General features: G+C 38.6%; 2 protein-coding genes across 2 annotated transcripts in view; both read right to left on the reverse strand.

Annotated features, from left to right (window-relative positions):
- Positions 1-16,981, reverse strand: part of LOC113128013 (sarcoplasmic/endoplasmic reticulum calcium ATPase 2) — a 34,497-nt gene extending 17,516 nt beyond the window's left edge. Inside the window, exons 1-15 of the mRNA XM_026303028.2 lie at positions 16,393-16,981; positions 14,634-14,753; positions 14,403-14,420; positions 14,223-14,305; positions 13,865-13,969; positions 9,114-9,252; positions 6,825-6,991; positions 5,789-5,944; positions 5,488-5,629; positions 5,083-5,249; positions 2,700-2,788; positions 1,980-2,082; positions 1,755-1,886; positions 465-590; positions 159-380 (exon numbers count right to left, since the gene is read on the reverse strand). Coding sequence (XP_026158813.1) covers positions 159-380; positions 465-590; positions 1,755-1,886; positions 1,980-2,082; positions 2,700-2,788; positions 5,083-5,249; positions 5,488-5,629; positions 5,789-5,944; positions 6,825-6,991; positions 9,114-9,252; positions 13,865-13,969; positions 14,223-14,305; positions 14,403-14,420; positions 14,634-14,751 — 1,767 coding nt within the window. The 5' untranslated portion in view covers positions 14,752-14,753; positions 16,393-16,981. The remainder of the gene's footprint in view (positions 1-158; positions 381-464; positions 591-1,754; positions 1,887-1,979; positions 2,083-2,699; positions 2,789-5,082; positions 5,250-5,487; positions 5,630-5,788; positions 5,945-6,824; positions 6,992-9,113; positions 9,253-13,864; positions 13,970-14,222; positions 14,306-14,402; positions 14,421-14,633; positions 14,754-16,392) is intronic.
- Positions 16,982-18,228: 1,247 nt separating this feature from the next.
- pold4 (DNA polymerase delta 4, accessory subunit) lies at positions 18,229-22,102 on the reverse strand. The gene is made up of 5 exons (XM_026302391.1): positions 21,993-22,102; positions 20,989-21,104; positions 20,741-20,824; positions 20,326-20,437; positions 18,229-18,454 (listed from the first exon to the last, which is right to left on the reverse strand). Exons 2-5 carry the CDS (start codon positions 21,092-21,094, stop codon positions 18,430-18,432), a joined length of 327 nt encoding a protein of 108 aa, XP_026158176.1. The 5' UTR covers positions 21,095-21,104; positions 21,993-22,102; the 3' UTR covers positions 18,229-18,429.
- Between the last annotated feature and the right edge of the window lie 1,987 nt (positions 22,103-24,089).

Genomic DNA, 24,089 nt, shown 5'->3' on the forward strand with positions numbered 1-24,089 from the left:
GCATTCCTCTTGCCAAATCCCATTCAGCATCTGACCATCATCATTTCACACATCTAGGAAAAACTATGTGGGATAGTGTTAGTAAATACATTTATATGAGAGCTGGAACAGACTTTGAGGATAACTGAAAAACATTTCATCACCATAATCATGATCACCTCATAGTCAGCAAAGGCAGCTGAGTTCTCCAGGTTAAGGCTATGAATGTCAGGGGGTGTATCCCTTGTTGCCATGGCGAGGCAACGGAGTGTATCTCGGCCTGACCCCCACTCCCGTACAGTGGACAGGAGTTGCTCTCGAAATGCTGGGCTCAAAGGCACACAAGCTGAACCACTGACCCGGATATAACTACAGCGCTCCAGCACGCTCTCTGGAGCTCCCTAAGTAGAGATGGGGGGAAAAGATTAGTCTCTTGAAAACCACTAGAGAACCCACTGGCTTACCATGAGCACTCTTTAACTAACCTTGACAAACATCTTGGATCCAGAGGCAGACCTGGTTAGTTTGTTGGATGAACAGAAGACAGACATGGACTTTCTGTCTCTGGAGAACTCCAGCGTCAGCTCCTTTCTCATCAGCTGCTTAATTACCTATATAAGTAGCCAAAAAAAAGACAGATATGAGTGAGCACAGTTTATCTTTACTAAGTTATTGAGCTTTATTGTGAGAAAAAAAATCAGAAATAAAAATAGAGAGGACCAAACTGGGAATGTATGCAGTAGTAGGAACCAAGCAGATTGAAAAACTAGTCTTCAGATGTATTTATTCTTACTAAAATTTTATCTTAAGCTTTCTTCTAAGATCCCAAACATTGTTATTAATACAGATGTATAGATCTATAATTTATTCATATGAGATAGACGAAGGAAGAGAGGCAGAGTTCTGATCTATGTCAAAAATTGACAGAACCCAAGAAAGCTAAGTATGTTAAATGACATCTTTTCATTAACATATGGTTCTATAGAGGAAATCAATGTTCTGAAAAATATTGTGTGTGGGCTATCTGCTGATTCCAGCAGTGATCACATTCAGTCTGAGGAGGGGCTGCAGACACTATACTTACAGTGTAACTGCTTTTCTATACCACAAAGAATAGCAAGTGCAGCATGTAGCATCTAGTTGAATTTACACTTCTCCATTATTGTATGTATGTCAAATATGTGTCTGCAGAGTTGGCTGCATAGCTGCAGCTATGTTACACTTATGCAAACATTAACATTCTGGCTACGGTGCGGTTTTACAGAAAACATAGAAGAAGGCAGAAAATGGTAATTGGCAAGGAAGACAATTTCTTTGTGTAAACATGCAGCAAAACAAGTGAAGTAATGGACAAGGAATAAACGTTTATATTTCCTCACTTCCTTGGGGTTTTTTTTGTGAATGTTATGTCAATCTTGTGTTGTCTATGAATATATAATTGATTGTATATACTACTTTCATGTTATCAGCTTAATATGTTTTATGATTACTTATGTTTCTTGTTCTCAGATCTCTTAAATAAGTCAGTAGGCTTGATTAAACTTCTTTTAAGAAGTTACAGGTTTAATGTGATCACAAGTAAGTAAGATTGTAATTGCAAAAAGAAGACTAAAAAGGTTTCAACAAGTCCCTCATAATAGATGCCCATGTTTATGGGAATGATAAATGAGTCATATGCATCAGCACTTTTTAAAAATGTAGGCCTCTTTTTTTGTTCGTCATTTCTTCTCCTCTCTCCCTCTCTCTCTCTCACATGAATACACACACACACTTACAGAGCAACATGCTGTAGCTCTCTCAGCAGGGCTCAGTCCTCTCAGGTCAGTGTCAAACACATTCATTTTTTCCACCAGACAACAGAGGGCAGTCTCTGTTGCCTCCCCGACCTTCTCATACACACCCTTTGCCTGGAACACACATACACACAAGTTAGTTCGGTGTCCCAGAACCATATACAGTAATCTATGATGGTCTGAGATCTTACTGTTTGCATTTCTTACCTCATTGTAGTCCAGTGATGAGTCATTACACAGTGCACAAATGGAAGCCATCTCCACCAGGCCTTCATACCGACTGCACTTAACCACAGAGCCATCCTTGTAACTGGAGCAAGAGAAGGAAAGAATAAGGGTGAAGGATAAATCACATCACACTGGGGCTGCAACAAACAACTAATTTTATCAGACCTTTACAGAAGAATATAGTCTGTTTTCAACTTTTTACTGTCAGAATATGAACATTAAAAGTGAGTATCATGTTAACGTTAATGAAGTGACATGCTATCAGACATGCACTTGAACATTGCTAGATATTATTCTGGTGAGCTGCAAGTAAAAACGCAACTGTCCGAGGAACATGGACCAGATATTGCCTGCACACTTTTTCCTGTGAGCTTCCTTGTAAAAGGTCTGGGTAGTGTTGTGTGTTTACGTTTCACTGTGTCACTGTGTGCTGTCACAAACAGTTACATCACTAGACCTAACTAATTTACATTTGTTGCCAACTATTTTAATAATTCATTTTATCAATTAGTTGTTACAACCTTACAGCAAGAAGGAATAGACAAGGAAAAGTGGAGGAATGCATGCAGGTTGTAACAAAAATGTAGGAGGGGATGGAGGGATAAATTGGAAGGTTATAATTGCTGGTTTTCATAGTCCAGATCCATCCATATTCTATCGACTCTCATGATTTAAGGGTTAAAGGTTAAAGGCACTCACACTTCCCCTTCAGGGGCGTAAGTAGATCCAGTCACTGTGAACTCGCTCAGGTTGCAGCTCTCCTTCGACACACTGTCCACTACAAACATCTAAATACACACACATACATTGTGGTAGTTGATTAGATGAATAAGATTAGTAGATCAAAGTAAGGTTCATTTGTGGCTACTTCCTACCACCAATGTAGGACAGATACTGCAAAGGACAGAAGCATTTATGTTTCTGATGGCTGTTTTAAATCTGTTGAAATGAAAATCTTTTCAGGGGTCCTACAGAGGAGAATTTTTGGGCCATCATTTATATGATTGATGACACACAGCTACATGTCCTCTGATTATTTAATCCCTATAAGTTATTTAGAAGAACTGTAACTGTATCGATGATATCAAGAGCTGGATGTTTCAAAACTTCTTCCATCTCAGTGAAAATATAACAGATGTTGCAGGCCCTCATCTCCAGTAAACTGGATTACTCTAAAGCACTTTTTGCTGGACTAACAAAATAGTCTTAAGGTTGCAGCTCTTTCAAAATACAGGAGCCAGAGTTCTTGCCCAAAGATGCAAATATAAACATATTAGTCGAGTTCTCTTCATTGTCTCCAAGTACAACAGAGAATTAACTTTCAGATTTTACTACTGGGGCATGATCTTAGTACGTGGCTTAAAAGATCCAAGACCAAATGATTAATGCTAGATGTTTTGATCATGGATCAATGAGTCAGAGAAAAGTGTCCTGCGGGATCTCCAAGACCTGGATCAAGGCTCCTGGACAGTCTGTGGTGGTACCTGATGGGGTTGGATGCACCGAGACATGATGTCCCATATGTGGTCTTATACTTGTATAGCGCTTTTCTACACTCAAGTGAACTCAAAGCACTTTTTACACTATTTGTTCATTCACCCACTCACTCACACAATTCATACACCAGTGGAACAGCCACCTGCTCTACCTCCTGAGCCACAGTCGCCAATTGTGCTCAACTGAATTTATGTCATGAATGTGAGGACCAGTCAATGGCATCAATGCTTTCGTCATCCAGAAATGAACTACACAGTCTGGCCTCATGAGGCTGGGCATTGTTCTGCACCAAGATGAACCCAGGGCCCACTGCACCAGCGTAAGGTCTAACAGTTGCTCTGAGAATTACATCCTGTTAACTCACAGCAATCAGGGTACTGTTGGCTGCTGTAAATGTCCCAGCCATACCCTCTCATTCTTCCTCAATGTACCCTCACCTGGGCATGCTCCACCATCTGTCTTAGTAACAGGGCTGAGGCTGCAGTTAAACACTGCGCCGTGGCAAGGCAGCTGGCCCAGATGGTGTATGTCCTAGGCTGCTTAAAGACTATGCTGCCCAACTGTGTGAGCCTCCACAGAGGATCTTCTACAGCTGGGGAGGGCCCCAGATCTGTGGAAAACATCTTCTAGACCAGTGACATTGGTGTATCAGGACACAATGGTACAAGGGAATATTGGAGAAATTCGGCCATGTACTTATCTGTTTGAGCCTCATTCAGACCCAGACTCTGATGAAGAGCCTCAGTGACCTACAGACAGTCTAGTATCCATAGCATTTCACCTGGACTTGACCTTAAGTCCATTGAATTATTAAAAAGTTAATAATGTTACTGCTAACTGTTAACATAATTTTTAAGCAACATGTAAAGATGTTTTAAAGTCTGGCAAAGAGCATGATAGTTTGTTAGTATCTCTTTATTTATAATTTATAATATGTGATCTAGAAACAGAGAACAGAGAGACTGGGTTACTAGCAGTAACTGTTAGCACTCAGTTAAGATATTACCAGGGAGCTAAATAATACTCATGGTACAATGGTACATGTCTCATGTGAACTCATGTTAAAAAGTAAATAAACTGTGGAAAGATTCAGGGTATGGTTTATATCCAAAGACTGTCTACAACAGTTTGCTGTCAGCAGATAAAACATTCTTTCCTGTTTGGACTCACTAAAAAGTTGTAGCTGCTCTGAAATCCACAAGCAATGACTGTAGGAATTGTTGGCGTCAAGCACTAGTTTGTGTGAACTGGGTTGTGTGTGTTTGAATCTCACATTTTAGAGGAACAAATGGACATTCACCTCCTCAGAAAAAATAGCATGGTAGCGAAAATACAACACTCAGTATAGCGGAGGCCAGATATTTACGGAAAAACACATTTTTGAGTAAAGGGGAACTTTAAGGTTAGTATGACGAGCCATTAGTTGTTAATTTAGACTAGTGATCTATGTTCAAGCCAATGAAACTATGTTGACTGCTTTTGGATGCTTCTCCCACATGTTACTGATTTAGGTAAACAGTAAGTATGCCATACATACTCTATATACTGTTAAGTGCTAAATGAGGGTGACAAGCCATCATCTTACCCTGCAGACTGACATCTGGTTGGTGGTAAGTGTTCCTGTTTTGTCAGAGCAGATAACAGAGGTACAACCCAACGTCTCCACTGAGGGCAGACTGCGGACAATTGCATTCTTCCTGGCCATCCTCCTGGTGCCCAGTGCCAGGCAGGTGGTGATGACTGCTGGGAGCCCTGGGAGGAAACACCAGGCAGAGGATGGTGATGAAGAAGTGGAGCTTCTCCACTAGAGCAGTTGGATTTCATGTACTTTGCTCAAATATATATCTGAGGTTATGTAGAATGAGTGGACAAGGTTGGCGATTTGTTCCCTTACCCAGCTCTTTTAAATTTACATTTCTCTTTGCACAAAAAAAGAATATAACTCCAATTGTGAAAAGATAGGAAATGCGCATTAGATAAGATGCTTGACCTTCTGGTATGGCAGCTACAGCCAGTGCAACAGCAATCTTGAAATAGTAAACAGCTCCTCTCAGCCAGCTGCCTCCATGCACTGGGTCATTAAAATGTCCGACATTGATAGCCCACACTGCCACACAAATCACACTGATGACCTGCAGGGTTATAGCAAGACAAAGTAACAATCTCTGACATATACCCATTCTATACAAATATAATATTATGCATTGTCATAAACAATAACAAATCCAAAAGTTTACATTAAAGTCAAAATTTCAACACAAAAACAGACATCAAAACAAACAGGGCCTTGCCTTAGACAACTGCTCTCCAAACTGGTCTAGTTTCTGTTGTAGCGGGGTCCTTTCAGGGTCAGTGGAGGCCATCTCATCTCTGATTTTCCCAATCTCTGTTTGCACCCCTGTCGCCATAACAATCCCGATGGCTCGCCCTGCTGCAATGTTGGTACCCTGAGGGAAGGTCATAACAGGAATCACTTCATTGTTTATTATAACAAATATTTGACATGGTAATGCTGTTTCTAAACATCAACAGTGGTCTTTAACAATCATAAATATGTGTTTCCTCGACAACTGTATGTGAAGTCAAACTTGGTCCAGCAGTACTCTGCTGAGACAACACACATGCTTCATACCAGGTGTGTATAACTATAATATACATATTTGTTATTTTGTAGTGTCATATTCTTGAAATTTAGAGTACCCATCGATATTTTACAGTGTGCATTACATATTTTTAATATACTCTTTTTTACTCAGCACACAAATCTTACTGCATATGTGTAAATATACGTCATAGCACTATTCAGATGTTTTACTATATAAAAATACTGACTTTAGTGAATTATTGCTAACGTACAAAACCATTCACAGTCTCACTCCTTCATATCTGTCTAATCTTCCTTTGCCTTATTAACCCCCTTGATCTCTCTGTTCTCAGTATGATATGCTTTTGGTGGTTCCCGTAGTGGTTCCCCCAGTTAATAAACCTTAGTATGAAAGCGTGTGTTTTCATACTAAGTCCCAACACTCTGGCAGCCTCTGCCGTTAGACATTAAATCTACCCCCAGCATTTGTTTTTAAGTACAGACTTAAATCATTCTTATTTTCCTGTGCTTTTGATTAGACTACTACTTGACATTTATTATTTTAGCTTTATTATAATGTATGTATACTTTAGCTCTACTACTGTTTTTTTATTTTATTCTTTTTATCAAATTAATTTTAGTTTCTAATTATTTTAATGTTTGATGTAATTGAGTTAATTGTACAGTGTGCTGGGAAATCTTTTTGTGAAATGCACTTTAAATAAATTGAAATTGAGACTCACAGAAAAGAGCATGTTCTTCTTGTCCTGGTTGACAGCTCTGGGATCTGGCACAGGGTCTGTGTGTTTGAGCACTGACACAGATTCCCCTGTCAGAATGGACTGGTCCACCCTCAGGGTGGTGGAACGAATAGATGTGAGCCTGATGTCAGCTGGGACCTTATCACCAACTGGGAAAGTAGGGGACAAAAGGAACAAAATCTGAGTTTCATTATTTCACTCTTCATTCCTTTTCCACTGCAATCTCTCTGAACTGTGAACAGTTGATTCATCTAAACTATCAGCATGTCTTTTAGACCCCATCCTGACTAGAGTGCTCAAAATTGTCCTGCCCCTTATCGACCGTTATTAGACCTGGTCACTGGATCTCTAGTAACAGGCAAGTCACCAACAATCTTCTGTTAGCCTCAGACAATAACCTCATCTCTGTACTTGTCCCACTAGAACTTAGTGCTGCATTTGACACTATTGACCACAGACAGAAGGGTAATGGATCACTACAACAAACACACATACACACACCCCTAACCTTGATTACTTTCTCTGAGCACCCTGAAGTGGGTATCTGGAGGGTTCACCTGTTTTCTTACTGGGTCAGGCTGAAATTTTGTGTGTTCTTGACATAAACAGACTGAGCAGAATGTTTTTTCTATTTATTTTTTGCAAATTCAAGTGACCTCAAAGTGTTTATTCAAATACAAAACATTTTTCCCATGACTTATTTTAACGGTTCAAACAGCTGGGAGGCCAATAGGACGCTGACCTATCTGATCCTCTCCGAGTACCATATTTGGCAAGAGAAAACTCAGATAAAAGTTGAAACCTTCCTCTGAGGCACAGAAAATGTTAACAGCAATGTTTGTTCACCAGGTTTTGATTGTCCATCTCCTCCAATGACATTATCACATTAGGGGCCATGGCCAACAAGCTTGAGCACTCAATAAAGATGTTAGCAGTTACAAGCTCCTTAAAATCGAAGTGCATGTAAACAAAGAATTGAGAAAAACCCATGGCGGCTCTCAAAAACACTCAAAGTTGATGAAAAAAATGTATACACAAAGCCATTACCTTAAATGCCATATGTATGATTCAGACCATCTAATTCTTGTCTTCTATTTGACCTTTTATGAATCCATACTCCAAAACATTGTGAGATTATGGCTGTGACAGGCCCTCCAATCACATATTTTCCATGTAGCCCTTGTGTAACTTTCATTAAGCTTCCATGACAATAACAACCACAGGACAGGGCAGTGACGCAAGCAGCATGCAGACAGTGATCTTTACTAGGAAAGATTCAACAAAGATGCCAGTGTTATTTCAACCACACAGTGGAAATACATTCAAATACAAAATATTTCCATGTTCGTGGCAGTACTGATGATACACCATTAGACAGTATATGACTTATGGAAAAACAACACAATAAAAGACTGATAAAGGCTTCTCCTTAACACATTATCTGCGACTTGTGAGGTGTGGGGGACAGCATGATTGGAACCAGCAACATTTTTGCTGTGAGGCAACAGCACTAGCCACTGTTCCACCTAGAACAGCAATATTATATATATTATAACGCAATAAAATGTCAGGCTTGTGAGTCTGTCAGCTTGTTTTGCATTACCTCTGTCCACTAAAGGCCAAACTTCATCAATACAGCATTAAAATATACAGCTCCATCCAGCACATGTATGAAGCAAAGTGTACCCACACAGCCCTCAGCATCCCATTTGTAACAGACAAAACATCTTCAACCTTATACCAGGCTTATTTGAAGCAGGGGGAAAAGACTCCATGTGACAGGTGGTCTAGACCCACATTCTTTCACTAAGAAAGTAGTGGGTCTGGCTGTCCAGGCTACAAGCTGTGAGGATCCACAACAGGCCGACTCCCAGACCAACATTTCAAGTCCCCTAACACATTAATTATAACATCCAACAGAACTCTACGCACAATAATTTCTCATGTGTTTTCCGTGATGTTTAACAGCTTTTGCAACTTTTTTGCAAGTACATTGCAGCCAATGTAAACGTGTCCACTCTTAAAACTGTGTGGGGGTTGTATTTTTTTTTGTTCTTAAATCTTTTGTCCTTTATTGGTGGTCCATGAGGAACATTTAATTTTCTTTCGAAGGACTTTCAACAGATTTTAAGGCAAAATTGTAAAAGATGCACACTTGTCCTATGTCCCAGGTTCAGACTCACCCTCTGGTTTTTGGTTTTGTTCTTAAACATTACTTCTAAAAAATGATGAGGATGACAGAGCTTCTTGTAGTGCTATTTGTCTGCTCACCTGCGACTTCCACAATGTCTCCAGGGACAATGTCTCGGGCTCTGATTCTTTGGACGCTCTTCTTGTCCTGTCGGTACACCTTGCCCATCTCTGGCTCGTATTCCTTCAGAGCTTCAATGGCGTTTTCTGCATTACGCTCCTAGAGGAGCCAACATAAGACAGTATGTAAGACTGTGCAACAGTATTATAATATTTGCAGATTTATTCAGAATTTTCACTTGAATTCAAAGTCACAATATTAACAAAAAAAAAAAAACATTTCACTGATGGTGATTCTCCATTGATCTGAATAGTTTCAGCTTTTTTCAGCTGTAACAGCAAAACCTCAGTGGATTATACTGTATCATCAGCTCTACTAATGTGGACACTTCATTTAATTTGTGAGTGTGTGGTCCTTTGGAAAGCAGAGGAAAGTACAGACTGCTCACCCCCACCTCGCACACAGACTACATTGTTTAATTTTTAGTATCCATGTAAGTATAGTATTTAACTGTCATCATCCAACACCACTGAACAGATAGGACAAAAGACAGAGAGGCTACATACAAGAAAGAGAAACACCTCCAACAAGCTTTGAAAAACTGCAGTTACTCTGATTGGGTGTTTATTAAAACCCAAACTAGGTCAACAGGAAATAGCAGGTCAGAGAAGACACAAACACCATACTGGTGTCCCATTGTCACTGGAAAAAAATGTCAGGGTCCAAACTGCTATCCCAGTGTTTTTCAGACATGCCATAGGTATAATGAAATCTTGTGATTCTATAATAAACTGAATGTATTAATAAACAACATACTTGATTATAATGACCAAGTCCTAAATGTAGTGCTTAGACCTACAATGCCTCTGTTATGCATGTAGAATGTTTACAATATGGCAAAACAGAGCTCACGTGTGTGGCTAAGCTTTCAAAGTCAGTAACGGAATTAAACGTAAAAATATAAAACAATAAATTATTTAATGAGAAGATGTCATCTAACATGCATAAATGGTTATTGCAGCATGGTGTCACAGTCAGTTTTAATTTACTTTTGTTAAAGACCCAGGTGCAGAAATGCAGGGAAGTAATATGTGAAAACAAACAGTTTAATTTGAAATTAAGGACTGGAACATAAATACACAATTAAACCTAACTTCAGAAAATGGAGCAACAGTATATTGAAACAGGTACTTCTTCACTTAACCAGAACTATATCCACAAAAATTACAATATTAGACAGACAGATAGATAGATAGACTGATGTTGGTGGTTCTGCTGAGGTACGTTATTGCGGCGATGTCCTCGAAAGACGAAATGAGAGGTGGTCTGACAGTTCAAGGGAAGGGAGAGTTGCAGTTCGGTAAGCATGTCTGATTTTGGTATGAATATGATCAAGAGTATGTTTCAATTTTGTAAACGGCAGTGTTTATTATAATTACTACAGTTAGCTCTCAGAATAGATAGATGGGCGTCAAGATCAGGACAGCCATGTTGGCTAACAATACTGCTGTTGGCACACCAGACATTGTGGAGATAAATATACAGCCCCCCCTCTCCTTTGCTCTTACCCATGTCCCAAATATGAACATAAATTAAGCAAAACTTGGCAAATTAAACAGACAACTGTTGACATGGATAAAGTCCATTGTGGTGCCAGTTATTCTGTCCTCAGTATGCGCCTCAGTTCAGCAAACATGCTTGCATGTTGGAGTTGGAAGTAGAGTTGGAGGTGGAAGTAAAGTTAACTTGGATTTACTGTTTATCACTTTTTTCTGGTACAAAGCTTGCAAAACTGAAACAACAAATAATAAAGAATACCAACAGTGAGGACCTTAGGTTCTGCTTAACTGTGCAAAATATCCACGAACAACAATTTCTATCAAATTTTTTACTCTGTTCTTAGATTTGCAATTGGCACTTAAGCTCTTTAAAACCACCAAGCTAGACTATTAAAATATTATCTCTACCACAGTAACTTCCCTTTGATCAAGTTACCTTGTCAAATCCATCCATCGATCCATTTTCTATACCCGCTTATTCCTTAACCAGGATCATGGGGATCTGCTGGAGCCTATCCCAGCTCTCTTTCGGGTGGAAGGCAGGGGTAAACCCTGGACAGGTCACCAGTCCTGGTCAAATCTCTTATTGTAAACATTACCATATAACAATTAACACTTAAGTACTTAAAAAGCAATGCTTTCCAAGGCACACAATGGCCAGGAAACATAAAAGAATTAGCCGTCCACATTGCTATGTGTTTTACCACAAGTGTCTAACTCTTCACTGGTGACCTGTCTGGGGTGTACCCCTGCCTTTCACCCAAAGAGACCTTGGATATGCTCCAGAAGATCCTTGTGACGCTAAATAGCAATAAGCGGGTATAGATAATGGAAAGATGGATGGATAGATGGAAGGAAAGATGGATGGGTATTGATAAAGGATGGATGGTAGGACTAACTCTTCCTTATCATGTGACTAAACAGACCAATAGAATTAACAGAGTTCTTTAGTATGTAACACCAAAAAATAGCCAGCAGATGGAAGCAGTAACACAATCCCAGGACAGCTTAACGCACATGACACCAGTTCTGGGGAGTACACATAAGTCAAATGTTGGCTATAAACAAAGGAAGGACTGAGAAAAGACTAATGAGGGGACCTCTGGGGAAATTGGAGATGACTGAAGCTAGGCTAATAGATCACGGAGTGTGATTTTGCGTAGAGTAAGCTTGGCAAAGAGCAGTGCAAGGCTAAAGCAGAGTTAACATGAAACAGAACATAAAGAAGACAGCAGCTTTAAAACTTAGCCAGTTTGGTGTACAGCATGTCAGAAGTTGGAAAACTTTGAGTTAGAAGTGGCTTGAAGATGTGGCATGAAATGTTGCGGTAAGATCACAAACTTGAAATGTAACAAGGCTTGCAGGTCCTGGCTCTGCAAGTTCTTATGTATGGGTCAAAGACAATGAAACGCAGTATGAAACATAGCTAGATAGTTGGAGAGTTAACAGTGAAGACAACCTGTTAACTGGTGAGGGAGAACTACTGGGTTAAATACAAATTTACAGAAAAGACTGCAGAGGATAGGTAAAACTAATCAGGGCAGAGAACAAGCATGATGAGGCTGGAAAAAGTGGACAAATATTTGAAGTGTAACAAAATAAAAACCTAAAATGGGAAGTTATTGTGGAATCATGATAGCATTCTACAATAAAGTCATGCATTTGACATCCCCAGTCAGTAACATTGTCCCAGAATCAGCTAATAGTAGCAGATCCAACTGAAGTAAAATGACATATATATTAGTGCTGTCAATCAATTAATCGCAGTCATAGGCTTTGTGTAAAAAAAAGTATATTATGCAGTGGTATCAGAAGTACTGAGATCAGTTAATTAAGTGTGCTAAAACATAAATCATTGGACTACATCACTGGACTTCTAATATGACATTCCTGTCAATTTGGCACCGGTATAATTAATACCGATAAATTCACTTTTAGTATACTACTCAGCATACTAAAATGACCAGCATGTCCCAAGGATAGAAACCGTGTTTGACCACAATTGTCTTTTGTGTTAACATTGTTTGGTTATGTTCCTTTTGTTGTGTGTGTAAGTGAGGATGGTTCTTATTTCATCCTGTGTTGTAGTTAGGGTGTGGGTAAATATAACTGGACAAGACTAAGTGAAACTCCTGATTCATGTCCTGCCTTCCTGTTGTATAGTCAGGTCTTTCTGATTGTACTGAGCTTTCTATGGGTTTGTCACATTAAAAGGAAGCAGTTAAAAGTGCAAAGCTGCCACAGTTTCCTGTCAAAGCTAATACTTGCTACAGTATACAGTGCTGTGAAAAAGTATTTACCCCCTTCCTGCTTTTTTTTTTTTTTGCATATTTGTCACACTTAAATGATTCAGATAATCAAACAATATTTAATATGACACAAAGAAAACCTGAGTAAATACCAAATGCAGTTTTTAAATGATAATTCTCAAAGCCATAGTGCCATTTAATAACCGAGCTGGGAAAGAAGGCTTTTAAATATGCTGCTCCCTCTACCTGGAATAGCTTGCAAATCAATCTGAAATTAAAGGAGCTGGTCTCATTAAATATATTCAAAGAAAGATTGCATAACTTGTTAAGTGGAAATTCTGGCTGTAGATGTTTTAACTAATGGATGCATTAGAAAAACTGCAAAGTACACTTGTTGGTACCTTGTATTGCATGTCTGTTTTATTGTGATGTTTTAGTCACATGTTTTGCACTGTGTTTTATTGCATTGATGAATGGTTAAAATGTCTAATTGTAACTGATCTATGTAATGCTGCTGTCTTGGCCAGGACACTAGCAAAAGACATTTTTAATCTCAATTAGTTATTTTCTGGTTAAATAAAGGTTAAATTAAAAAAAACATATCTGAAGGCAAAAATGTTTATAGCTGATCAAAATGGCCTCTTTTGAAGGGTTGGCTAAAAGCCTGTTATAGCGAGGGGCAAAAAGCAATGTGTCATACAAACTGAGATAACAGCACGCACTTAAACAGTCTCTCCTTGGACGGATCTGTGGTGGTGTTGCACTTGGTTCTACACATTAACAGTGATGGAATGAATCAGAGCAGTTGGGTTAAGTGGTTGGGAATGAAAAAAGATGAGAAGTTCAGCTTGCTTGCTTAACTTAAATGTAGAAGAAATTTGAGTTCTCAGTCAAAATTCTGAGAACCACTTTACATATGAATACACACATACACACACACACACACACGTACACAGAGTTTACCTGCCATACTCCTACAATAGCATTGGCAATGAGAATGAGGAGGATGACGAAGGGTTCAACAAAGGCTGTGATCGTTCCCTCCCCTTCTTCAAACCAAGCCAGAGTCTATGAAAGACAAATGACCAGACAAAGATTTGTGCACAGTAAAGGTCTGTGTTATTTGAACTCACTTAATTTGTACTGTGTGTTTATACAGCAAGACTAAACAAATCTGTCAGTTTTTCTAATACACAAACCCTTTGAGACAAATTCTATATAATAATAGCCCAAACAATATCTAATATAGAAATTATTGTGGTTACATTTCTAAGCATTTTGTATATTAGTTCATTGTTCTACAAACAGTGTGTTTCCTTACAAAGGAGATGCACGCAGCTAGCAGCAAGATTCGGACCAACAAATCCTCAAACTGTTCCAAGACCAGTTCCCAAAGGGACTTCCCTATATTCCCACAACAAGAAATAAGATGAGCAGTAGTAGAAATACAGAAAGAGAATAAGAGCTGTGATATAGATAAACAGACATAGAGATAGCTCACCTTCTTCAGCTGGTAATTCTGTGCATAAAGAGGATTAAATGTACATAAAAAGAAGAAAGGATAAAGAAAAAAAACAATTATCATCACCAATGATACTTTGTGTTATACATAACAGCAGTGATCAATTATTCTTCATTCCCCAAGCACTGTGTATTTATTAGTCATTTGTTTTGAAACAGCAGCAACACAGACTGATATTGCACTATAGGAAATGAAATAAATAAAACCTACCATTGGGTCCCCATCTCTCCCTGTTCTTCTTCACCTGCTCACAGCTCAAGCCTGTAGACTCATTTACACAGAAGAAGCCCAAAACTTCCTCCACCGTCTTAGTATGAGCATTCTCCATCACTTTGGAAAAAGGGGGGGAATACAATGTAATACCAAGTCAACCTTAAGCTTGTTCAGTACCAAAACACCAGTTTTCAAACCACTATTTCACTAACTTATGGAGGCAATTATGAAATTGAAAGAAAACCAGTTCATCAAAATGTTAGCAGTGTATATGATCACACAGTAATCATATTTTTACAACTACCTCTATAGTAAAAGAATATGGCTTTAATAATAATATTTTATACTTAAGATGTACACAAAATCCTTAACTGTACACTTTTTCAGCATTTAAAAGTTAACCAAATTCTTGAACGTGCTTTTTGGCACAAGCAATTAAAATTAGAGATTGTAGCCAAGCAATGACACAAGGGGAACCCGCAGAGGCAACAAGGCCCAAGAGGCATGCATTAAATCCATAGGGTGTGAGCTGGGCCCTGAAAAAATATTTCCCTGTGTTGCATCACCCCAACCGGTGGAGGCAGATGGCTGCCCAAACTCAGCCCAGTTCTGCTGGAGGTTTTTTCTTCCATTAAAGGGACTTTTTCGTCTTCACTGTCGCCAAGTGCTGCTCCTAAGGGATTTGTTGGGTTTTTGTAAAGTGCCTTGAGATGATTGTATTATGGTTTAAACTGAACTGAAATGCATCACAATGGACAGTATTTATTTTTGTCTTGTCATAGGCTGTGCCTCTCTATAAAGCGATGCCTCTCTATAAGGCAATGGCTTGGTAAACTCCATTAAAAAATTTAACGCATTTTTGCCACTGCCTATTAAGAAGTACTTGGTTGAACAAGGCAATTCATTTTACAAAATTAATCTTTTAACAAAAGTGGCTAGCTTTCAGCTATGCAAATAACAATAATTTGCCTGCTGTTCCCCTTCTGTGGCTGTGTGTAAATGAGCAGCCCAAAAAAGGATGTTAACAACAACAACAACAACAACCTCAAGGCTGATCATCTATGCCGAATTGATTAAAAGACTATATTCGCAAGACTTGGCAAATTCGCCTCGAGTCCTCTTGCATGAAGATGAGATTACATCTAGAGGATGACCTTAAAGTACTGATTCCAATGTCTGTATTTGCCAAACATTTGCTAATTCATTCTTTGCCTGTGAAACAATAATAAAGATGACACCAGTCATTTCACATTGCACATAAAATATGTAGCTGGCATTAAATATTTTATATCCTCGCCTAAATCTGTGATTAGATTGATTATATACTGCTAACACAAACACTCAGATGCGTCCCTCATGACTAAAGATGTTTGATAGGGCTGCATGTTTAACTGCTTATTAACTAATATACCATGAGCAATAGGACTGCATGTTTAAATGCTCATAAGCTAATAACGTTATACCATGGCCAATAGGGCTCATGTTTAACTGCTTATTACTTAGTATACCATGAGCAATGGGGCTGCATGTTTAATTGCTTCTAAGCTAATATACTATGAGCAATAGAGCTGCATGTTTAAATACTTGTTATCTAATATACCATGAACAATGTGGCAGGTGAAAATACCTAGCAAGCACAAGCTAGCAGTTAGCTAGCGAGCGCCATGGACGCCAGTATAAGAGGCTAGCTAGGATGCTACCGTTAACGTTATGTTACAGCTAATGTTAATCCAACGGAGGTGTACATGCTGCTTACCAGTCTGCCGTGTGTCCAATAGTCACGGCTTCAATAAAACAGGGTAGGTATATCACGAATCCGCGAATTTTAGGTAGAATTGCGCTAGTTACCCGACGCAACAAGAAGAAAGCAAATATATTCTGAGAAATACTTTTACAACGGGCTCATCTAGTTAAACGTTACTATGACAGCCGCTGGTGAGTGACAAATAATCACAATTATATTTCCCTTGAAATTGTATCTTCTTCAATACAAATGTTTCACTAAATATGGTTCAGGAATAGAATGTCCAGACAACATATTCATTTTTAGGCTGGCTTTTGGTGCGTCTGTAGGTCAGTGTTAGTCAGGCTACAACGTCAAGCTACCCAATCACCATGCACGACTTCCGGACATATCTTTCAAAATAAAGATATCTCACGATAAAATCCAGATTTCGTCCTAATCATACTTATCTAACGGGCAGCTGCATTTCTTCAATGCCAAAAAATGTATTCCTTAAAATAAAACCTGTCTCACTTTTTTTTTAAATCTCAGATATATCTGAACCCTAACCTTATTGCTACTGCACCGTGATAAATGTGACTGACGGGATTCACTAAAGCAGAAACACAACGGAGCTAAAAATGAACTAATAAGACTGACGCGGTCCATGACCGAATCGGACTACAAAAGTGCCCTGCCCCTTGTGTCAGTTTTTGCTCAATCAGACGGCGATGCGTCTGCTGTTGCTCATCTGATAGACATGCAATCCAATCATCGTTGAGTCTGACTGTATTACGAAACTGCGAATCAACCAAACGGTGCTGGAGGCGGGATAACACGTTTCGTGTTTTGTTCCATCCATCCATCATCTATACCTGCTTATTCCTTAACCAGGGTCACAGGGATCTGCTGGAGCCTATCCCAGCTCTCTTTGGGTGAAAGGCAGGGGTACACCCTGGACACACAAGTCCATCACAGGGCCATGTTTTTAGTTCCCTTTTGTCAAAAACAAACAAGCTACCTAAGTAAAGCAGCGCTTTCCAGTAAATTATTGTTATTCATAAAGACATTTAAATTTGTTGTTCATTCATACAGGCCATCACTATCTGACACTAACATCTGACTGCCTTTCTATTTTCATTTACATATTTTTAAAATTATTTTTATTATTAAAGCGTTAACTGCTAAATTTCCCTGCCAGGGGATCAATAAAGTCATATGCAATCTAACGCAAGATAATGTTGTGTAATCTAACGTAGTCTTTTTTTACTCAAGTGAATAATAACATCAACTGCATTATCACTGAATCATCAAAAGCAGCTCATATTTATGAGATGAGATAAACTTTATTAACAGTCCGGTTAATTATTAGTCACCTGCCATTGGCTACGATGTAGTAGAGCCAGTGGCAGTGGAGATCATTCAGTCCTGTAGCAGTGAGGTGAGTCGTCCACTGCAGCTGCTTCTCTGCTCCATCAGGATGTTGTGAAGAGGATGATCAGTGAAGGATGGCCTCTACCTTTTTCTGTCTGCATTTGTCCTTTTTTGTTTGTTTTTTGCATTCATGTCTTCATTTTCATAACTTTTACTACTAACAGAGGATAACTTAGACCTTTCCAGGGATGGTATGAATGCTGAACTTCAATATCCCAATATTGCCATTCTTTTGTAGTATTGCATAACACTCCCATTCACCCAACTTCTCCCTCATGCACAGTATCTTGTGGAGCTGAGTGCAAAAATGTAGACAGTGTGCAATTAAGGTCAGTTATAAAAAGACTTGGCAAATGTATGTCAGTGTGCAGACCCATGCTTGATACCAGTTGTTTCCCTAACCCACCATTAAACATCAGAAGACAAAATAGGGCCGTGATTTGGTAGATTTTTTTTTTTTATTCCAAATGCTAATAAAGAGGAGACATTGTACAACTGCAATTAAAAAACACACATCTGGAAAATGTGTTATTCTTGTCTCCAAGCTGAAAGAGGCTCAAAATGTTGATATACTGATAAATGTGATTAGATTTCTGTTGGCATCTGTATGCTTTTCTCTTTCCTATGAGGACTCCTTCACAAAGGATATTCGCTCCATAGGCTGAAAGACAAAGAACAAAGTTATTAAAGAAAAGCTGATGAACTGGAATAATCTTACTCTGTTTCAAAGAGTTATATCAAGAATAGCATTTTAAAATGTTCACCAAATGCAGATTAAAATTATTTGTAGTTAAGATTAGCTTTTATTTATAAGAGCTGGATCTATCTTTTCCATATATTTTCTATTTCATAATGATATTACAAACAGTAAGATACAGTATGTGTGGGAGTCTGATTAGATATTGTCTGCCATACATCTTGAATTATAGTGACATAATTTATTAGTGGCTTATTATTAAAGGTTTGCTGAAATATTAAAGCATGTATATTGTTGAAAAGGTTGTCAGCTCATCTGTTGCAAGATGTGCAGATAGCAACAAACCAAAATCACCCATGTGTTCAAGCTGACTGATAGCACATTAGCATATGTGAGTGCTGATAATAAGCCACTAAAGGGAAACCCTACCATGCTATGCTACTATGCTTTATTTAACAGAAGTTTAAACTAACATGCTTTAATCAGGAGGTGGTGCCCTAAGTTTTTCCACTTTATTTATATATAGTCCATTGATCAGTCATGCTAAATAACCTCTGACAAAATATCATATATATATATATCTGCTTTTAGTATTACAATCACATTTCAAAATACTAAGCTACTGCAGGTCCTTCCTTTATGCTGCTATCAGACTGTACAACCAGCACTGCTCCTAGTAGACCCCCAGCTGGCCTCATGTATATATGTTTTTCATTTTTAATATATTCTGTATTGTAAATACCTTGTTTTTACATTTTTTTCTATTATGCTCTTATTGTACTTTTTATCTTGTGCCTTAGTTGCTGCTGTGATGATGTGAATTTTCCTGCTATGGGACAAATAAAGGTTCTTTTGTCTTATCTTACTCCTTTCATCAAATACTGTAAATCTTTCATTTTTACCAACCAGTGGGGAAGATTATTGCATCTCTCCAATTCTTTACTTTTCAATTTTTTCAAAATATCATACACTCAAATCTCTTAACAGTTATGGTTATCCTAACTAAAGTCAGTCAACAAGAAACCTTAATATAGCAGTTAGTTGTGTCATCTCACGGCAAGAGGGTTCTCGCATTGCTGGAAACATCTAACGAAACTGCACAGCTAGAGCAGAGTATGTAAATTACATGCTCAACACAACACACACCAGAACCACAGATAGTTAAGAGGCCAGATCTTATCCAACTATTCTGTATCTATATGTGTGAATGCGCAGACCTCATAGACAGCTGAATTGATTAAAATAGAGGTATATCCATTCTGTTTGACAGTGGGACAGCTGGCCTTAAAATGAGCTATTTTACAAGTTTTAGTTTTTCAGTAATATTATCTCTAAAGAACACAAACAACTGTAGTTACATTAGTTCTCTTGTTGTACGCCACTCATTCTAATACTGTAACAGATGTCAGTTTCGTTTTAGTTAACATAATGTGTTTATGAGGAAGTTGTTGCTATGCTGGGTTAATAACACTTATGAGTATATTCAAGAAGGTCTGTTTTATATTATAAGGTTTGAAAGGGTTCTGATTTTGCAAAGTGGGAGCATGAACCTATAATGTGCTTTAACTTCTTTTTAGAATGTCAGAAAATATTAGGTTAATGTCAGTAGTAAACTTTTTTTAAATGGTGGGCAGATACGAAATCTGGTTACTGTAAGTACAAAAAAATTAGATTTCATTTTATGAAATTATATTTTCTGCCTAAACAGAATTACTTCTAGTAACATTTGTGATTGTATGCATGTTAATGATATGAGTATCAAATCTAAGACAAAATAAACAATATGGTATTCTCAGGGACTGTTGGGATAACACCAAACCCCTTGTGTGTGCTACCTCAGCTTGTAGTTGGGGTCATTGTGTGTTTCCAGCAACAGGTCTCTGATTTCTTCAGGTGGGTTCAGACCATGAAGATTTGCCCTCTCCCATCTCTGCAGCCTGCTGATACCTGGAAGAGAGAGACGACCAGATAAATTATTTAGTGTTTTGTAAGATTAAAATCATATTTTGTACTAACTACACCTTCCCAAAAAGAGTGGCTCTGTAAACACAATATCTGGCATATTATTATGAATTTAAGTTGACATGGGCATATAGGAGAGAGTCACCAGTTTACACATCCAACAAACAATGCACAACATTAGCATTTATTTGGGGTTGTTTTTCTGTCCAACCTATGAATGTAATTGTAAGTCCACTAATTCACTAATATGACGGCAGGTCACTATAAATGTATCTGTGTGTGTGTTACCTGTGCAAGGCCCAAATCTCCAGTCAAGATCAAACTGTCTGAGCTTCTGCAGCTGTTCCTCACTGACTGTTCCAATTTCAGCCTCTAATCCGTCAACAAAATTCAAAGAGAACTCAAGTCACTACTAGCAAAACAAAGTAGAAGAGAAATCCAACACTGAAATAAACAGGAAATGTATAGTAGTTTTCACAATGATGTGTTTAAAGTGACAAGAGTTTCAATACAGAGCACAACCAAAATACAAATACCTTTCTGTGGTGGAGGAGGGGTGGGTGTCTTTTCTCGTTTCCCTGTCCTCTTTGCTCGCTTCACCACCTTGAATGAATCCGTTATCAGTCTGTGCTTCGTTGTCATGGTGAATAATCTGGAATATATAAAACACACGCATACACTTTGGACAGTACAACACAATTAACCACCAACTCACCTACAGAACACTAAAATCATCCACTGAAACCAATAATGTATGTAAGCTCAACATCAACTCCTCAATAATCCCTTTTTTTTGTGCTCAATAATAATATTTTTTTTATTACACAATTATTGCATGAGAAAAAGCACACCCAAGACACAACATGAGATTACTGTCAGCTTTTTGTTGATTTTTTAATAGTTATCAACATTTACATATGTTTGATATACAAAATGAGGAAGTTGTAGACATGACAATGTAATTACTTATATTATTATTTATATTTATATGATATATTATTATATGACTTTTTTTTTTACAAGTTGGAGCCATTTGCAGTCCCACTGAATCTTTGCCAAACCACGTTTACACTGCAGGTTAAACCATCCTGCAAATTAGTTATATCTCATGTCTCAGTATGTGGAGATGCCTGCTGATTATTATTACTCTAACCAAATCAGTCATATGCATTGAAATAAAGCTACTTCAATTTCACACTAAGAGGCAGGGCTGCCTTCCTGCTTGTACTGGTCACACATGTAAAACGTTGTTGTTTAGTTTGCAACATGTATCTAAAATTTCCACTTTTAAATTTAAACCAAAACAATAAAACAACTGCGAGCACACCTACAGTCAGCTGACTGAAAGCACTAGCCCTTAATTACAGCTTTATAATGTAACGCTGCTGGATTCAATCCCAAACGACTTTACCAATTCAAAACAGAAGAGCTACTGTAGGTGTGTCTTATTTATCGATCATATATAGACGCTCAGCACGCGCAGTTTAACATTCATTAAAGTTTGTTTCCACAACTTGCATTCTTGGTCTGTTGAACTTACCTAATTACAGAAAGACCCCCTCCAAATGTTTTCTCTTCGTTCAGTGACAGATGTGATCTGAAGAAAAACCAGTCGACCACAACAGTGTCGACACCGTACTCTTCTTCGGTCTTTACGGTAGTCTACACACTCTTCTGCCCCCTGTCGTTTGTTTTGTGTAATACCCGTCAGCGGCATGATACTAAAATACAGTATAAGGTATTTTGATTGCATGTTCTCCCTGTGCTTGCGTGGGTTTTCTCCAGGTACTCTGGCTTCCTCCCACAGTCCAAGAACATGCATGTCAGGTTGATTGGTGACTCTAAATTGCCCATAGGAGTGAGTGTGAGTGTGTGAGGTTGTGTGTCTCTATGTGGCCCTGTGATGGACTGGTGACCTGTCCAGGGGAAACCCCTGCCTTCCACCCAAAGAGAGCTGGGATAGGCTCCAGCAGATCCCTGTGACCCTGGTTAGGAATAAGTGGTAATAGAAAATGGATGGATGGTATTTTGAGTTGTATTTATCGTATGATACGTTGGACTATCCACTATTATATCCACAAATCAGCCAAAGACAACGCCCTCCTCTTAAAATGCTACTTAGAATGTTCCCACTTTCATTTTCACTTATGTAACACCATCATGGACAGCGTGTCTTTGTGGGCACTATGCTGGTCTCTAAACGAATCTTGCTTTTATTCATCTTATTTATGTCAGTGAACATTACTGTCTGTGCAGTATGTGGAGTTTTTTCCTTGTGTTGTTTACAGATGAGTGCAGAGAGGTTTCCATGCTTCGGATACGAATATTCTGATCTACAGTATCACACATTTTATTTAGAGTCTTAGTTGCAGCCTCTTAGTCAGTTGTCCGTTTTTCCCTCACAGGTTTTCCCTGGAGATTTAGATGACTTTTCCTAATATAAACCACATATAGTCAATAAAGGAGACAAAGCAGGCCCTGTCCTCTGACCCTGGTGGCCCCTATCAGCAGGATGAGGTTTTCTGTATGGGCTGTGTGACAGCAATTTTCATATATATAAGAAGCCAACTTTTGTCCCAGCACAAACAGCCGCTCTATGTGAACTCAACAAAGACCAATGATGTGTATTTGGCAGGGGGTTACAGGAAGCAGAAAGACAAAGCTAGTAACACCGACCTGCTAATTACATTGCTGACCATTTGCCTATATACATGTGTAAGCATGATTTACATGTCGTGTAACTCAGTTGCTCAGTGATTATAAAGCTCTCGTGCAGCATGTAGACCTGGATGTTCTGCTCATGTTTCTGGCACTTACCTATCAAACTTGCCATTCTATAAATTGAATTCTGTCTGTTTTTATATTTTTGCCACAACAGATTTGGTGTCAGAGGTGAGATGGATGCACGGTGTGGGCTCTGAAGGGTGGAGAGTAGCACTACAAACAGTAAATGGGTGGAGAAACTTTCATCCTAAGGAGTCCAGCCACTGATCCAAATCGGGTAGCAGAAGAACGGACCGACAGTAAGATGGCAGAAACGCGGGCAGACCTGTAGTGTTACGGTGATAAAGAGCTCTATAAAACTCACTACTTGGTTGAGTAGTTGATGAGATGTCATCATACTAAAGACCATTCTGTTGATTAATGATGGATGGATGGATGCAGCACAGTGAAATAATCTGGGTCGCACGAGAACCAACAGCACTAGAAAAATGGCTTCTAGAGTATGGGTTAGTACTTAAAATAAGAGAGGAATAAATGCCTGCCAACATCAACTGAACTGTCACCATTAGTGAAGAAATGGCAAAAAAGTATAAAGGTAGCTTGTAATAGAATAGAGGAAACTGGGATAAACTTGAAAAGAGGAAGAACAAGAGTAACACAGGTCTTTGTTCAAAACAGATAAAAAGAAACACAAAGTGATCTAAGCTGACTGGAAGGTATATAGCAAGTGGAAGGATGTTATGTGCAAGAAGGCATGATGATTGCAAGGCAGTGTAGAGATGAAGACAGAAAGCCTAAACTAACAGAACTAGAACACATAGTACATGGGCCAAAAGATTGGACATTTGTACATTAATAAACATTTCTGTAAATGCACTAGAATTAGCCAAAAGGCTATTTTTCATCTGCAGTC

This window comes from Mastacembelus armatus, chromosome 1 (assembly GCF_900324485.2).
Source record: "Mastacembelus armatus chromosome 1, fMasArm1.2, whole genome shotgun sequence".
Lineage (NCBI taxonomy): Eukaryota > Metazoa > Chordata > Actinopteri > Synbranchiformes > Mastacembelidae > Mastacembelus > Mastacembelus armatus.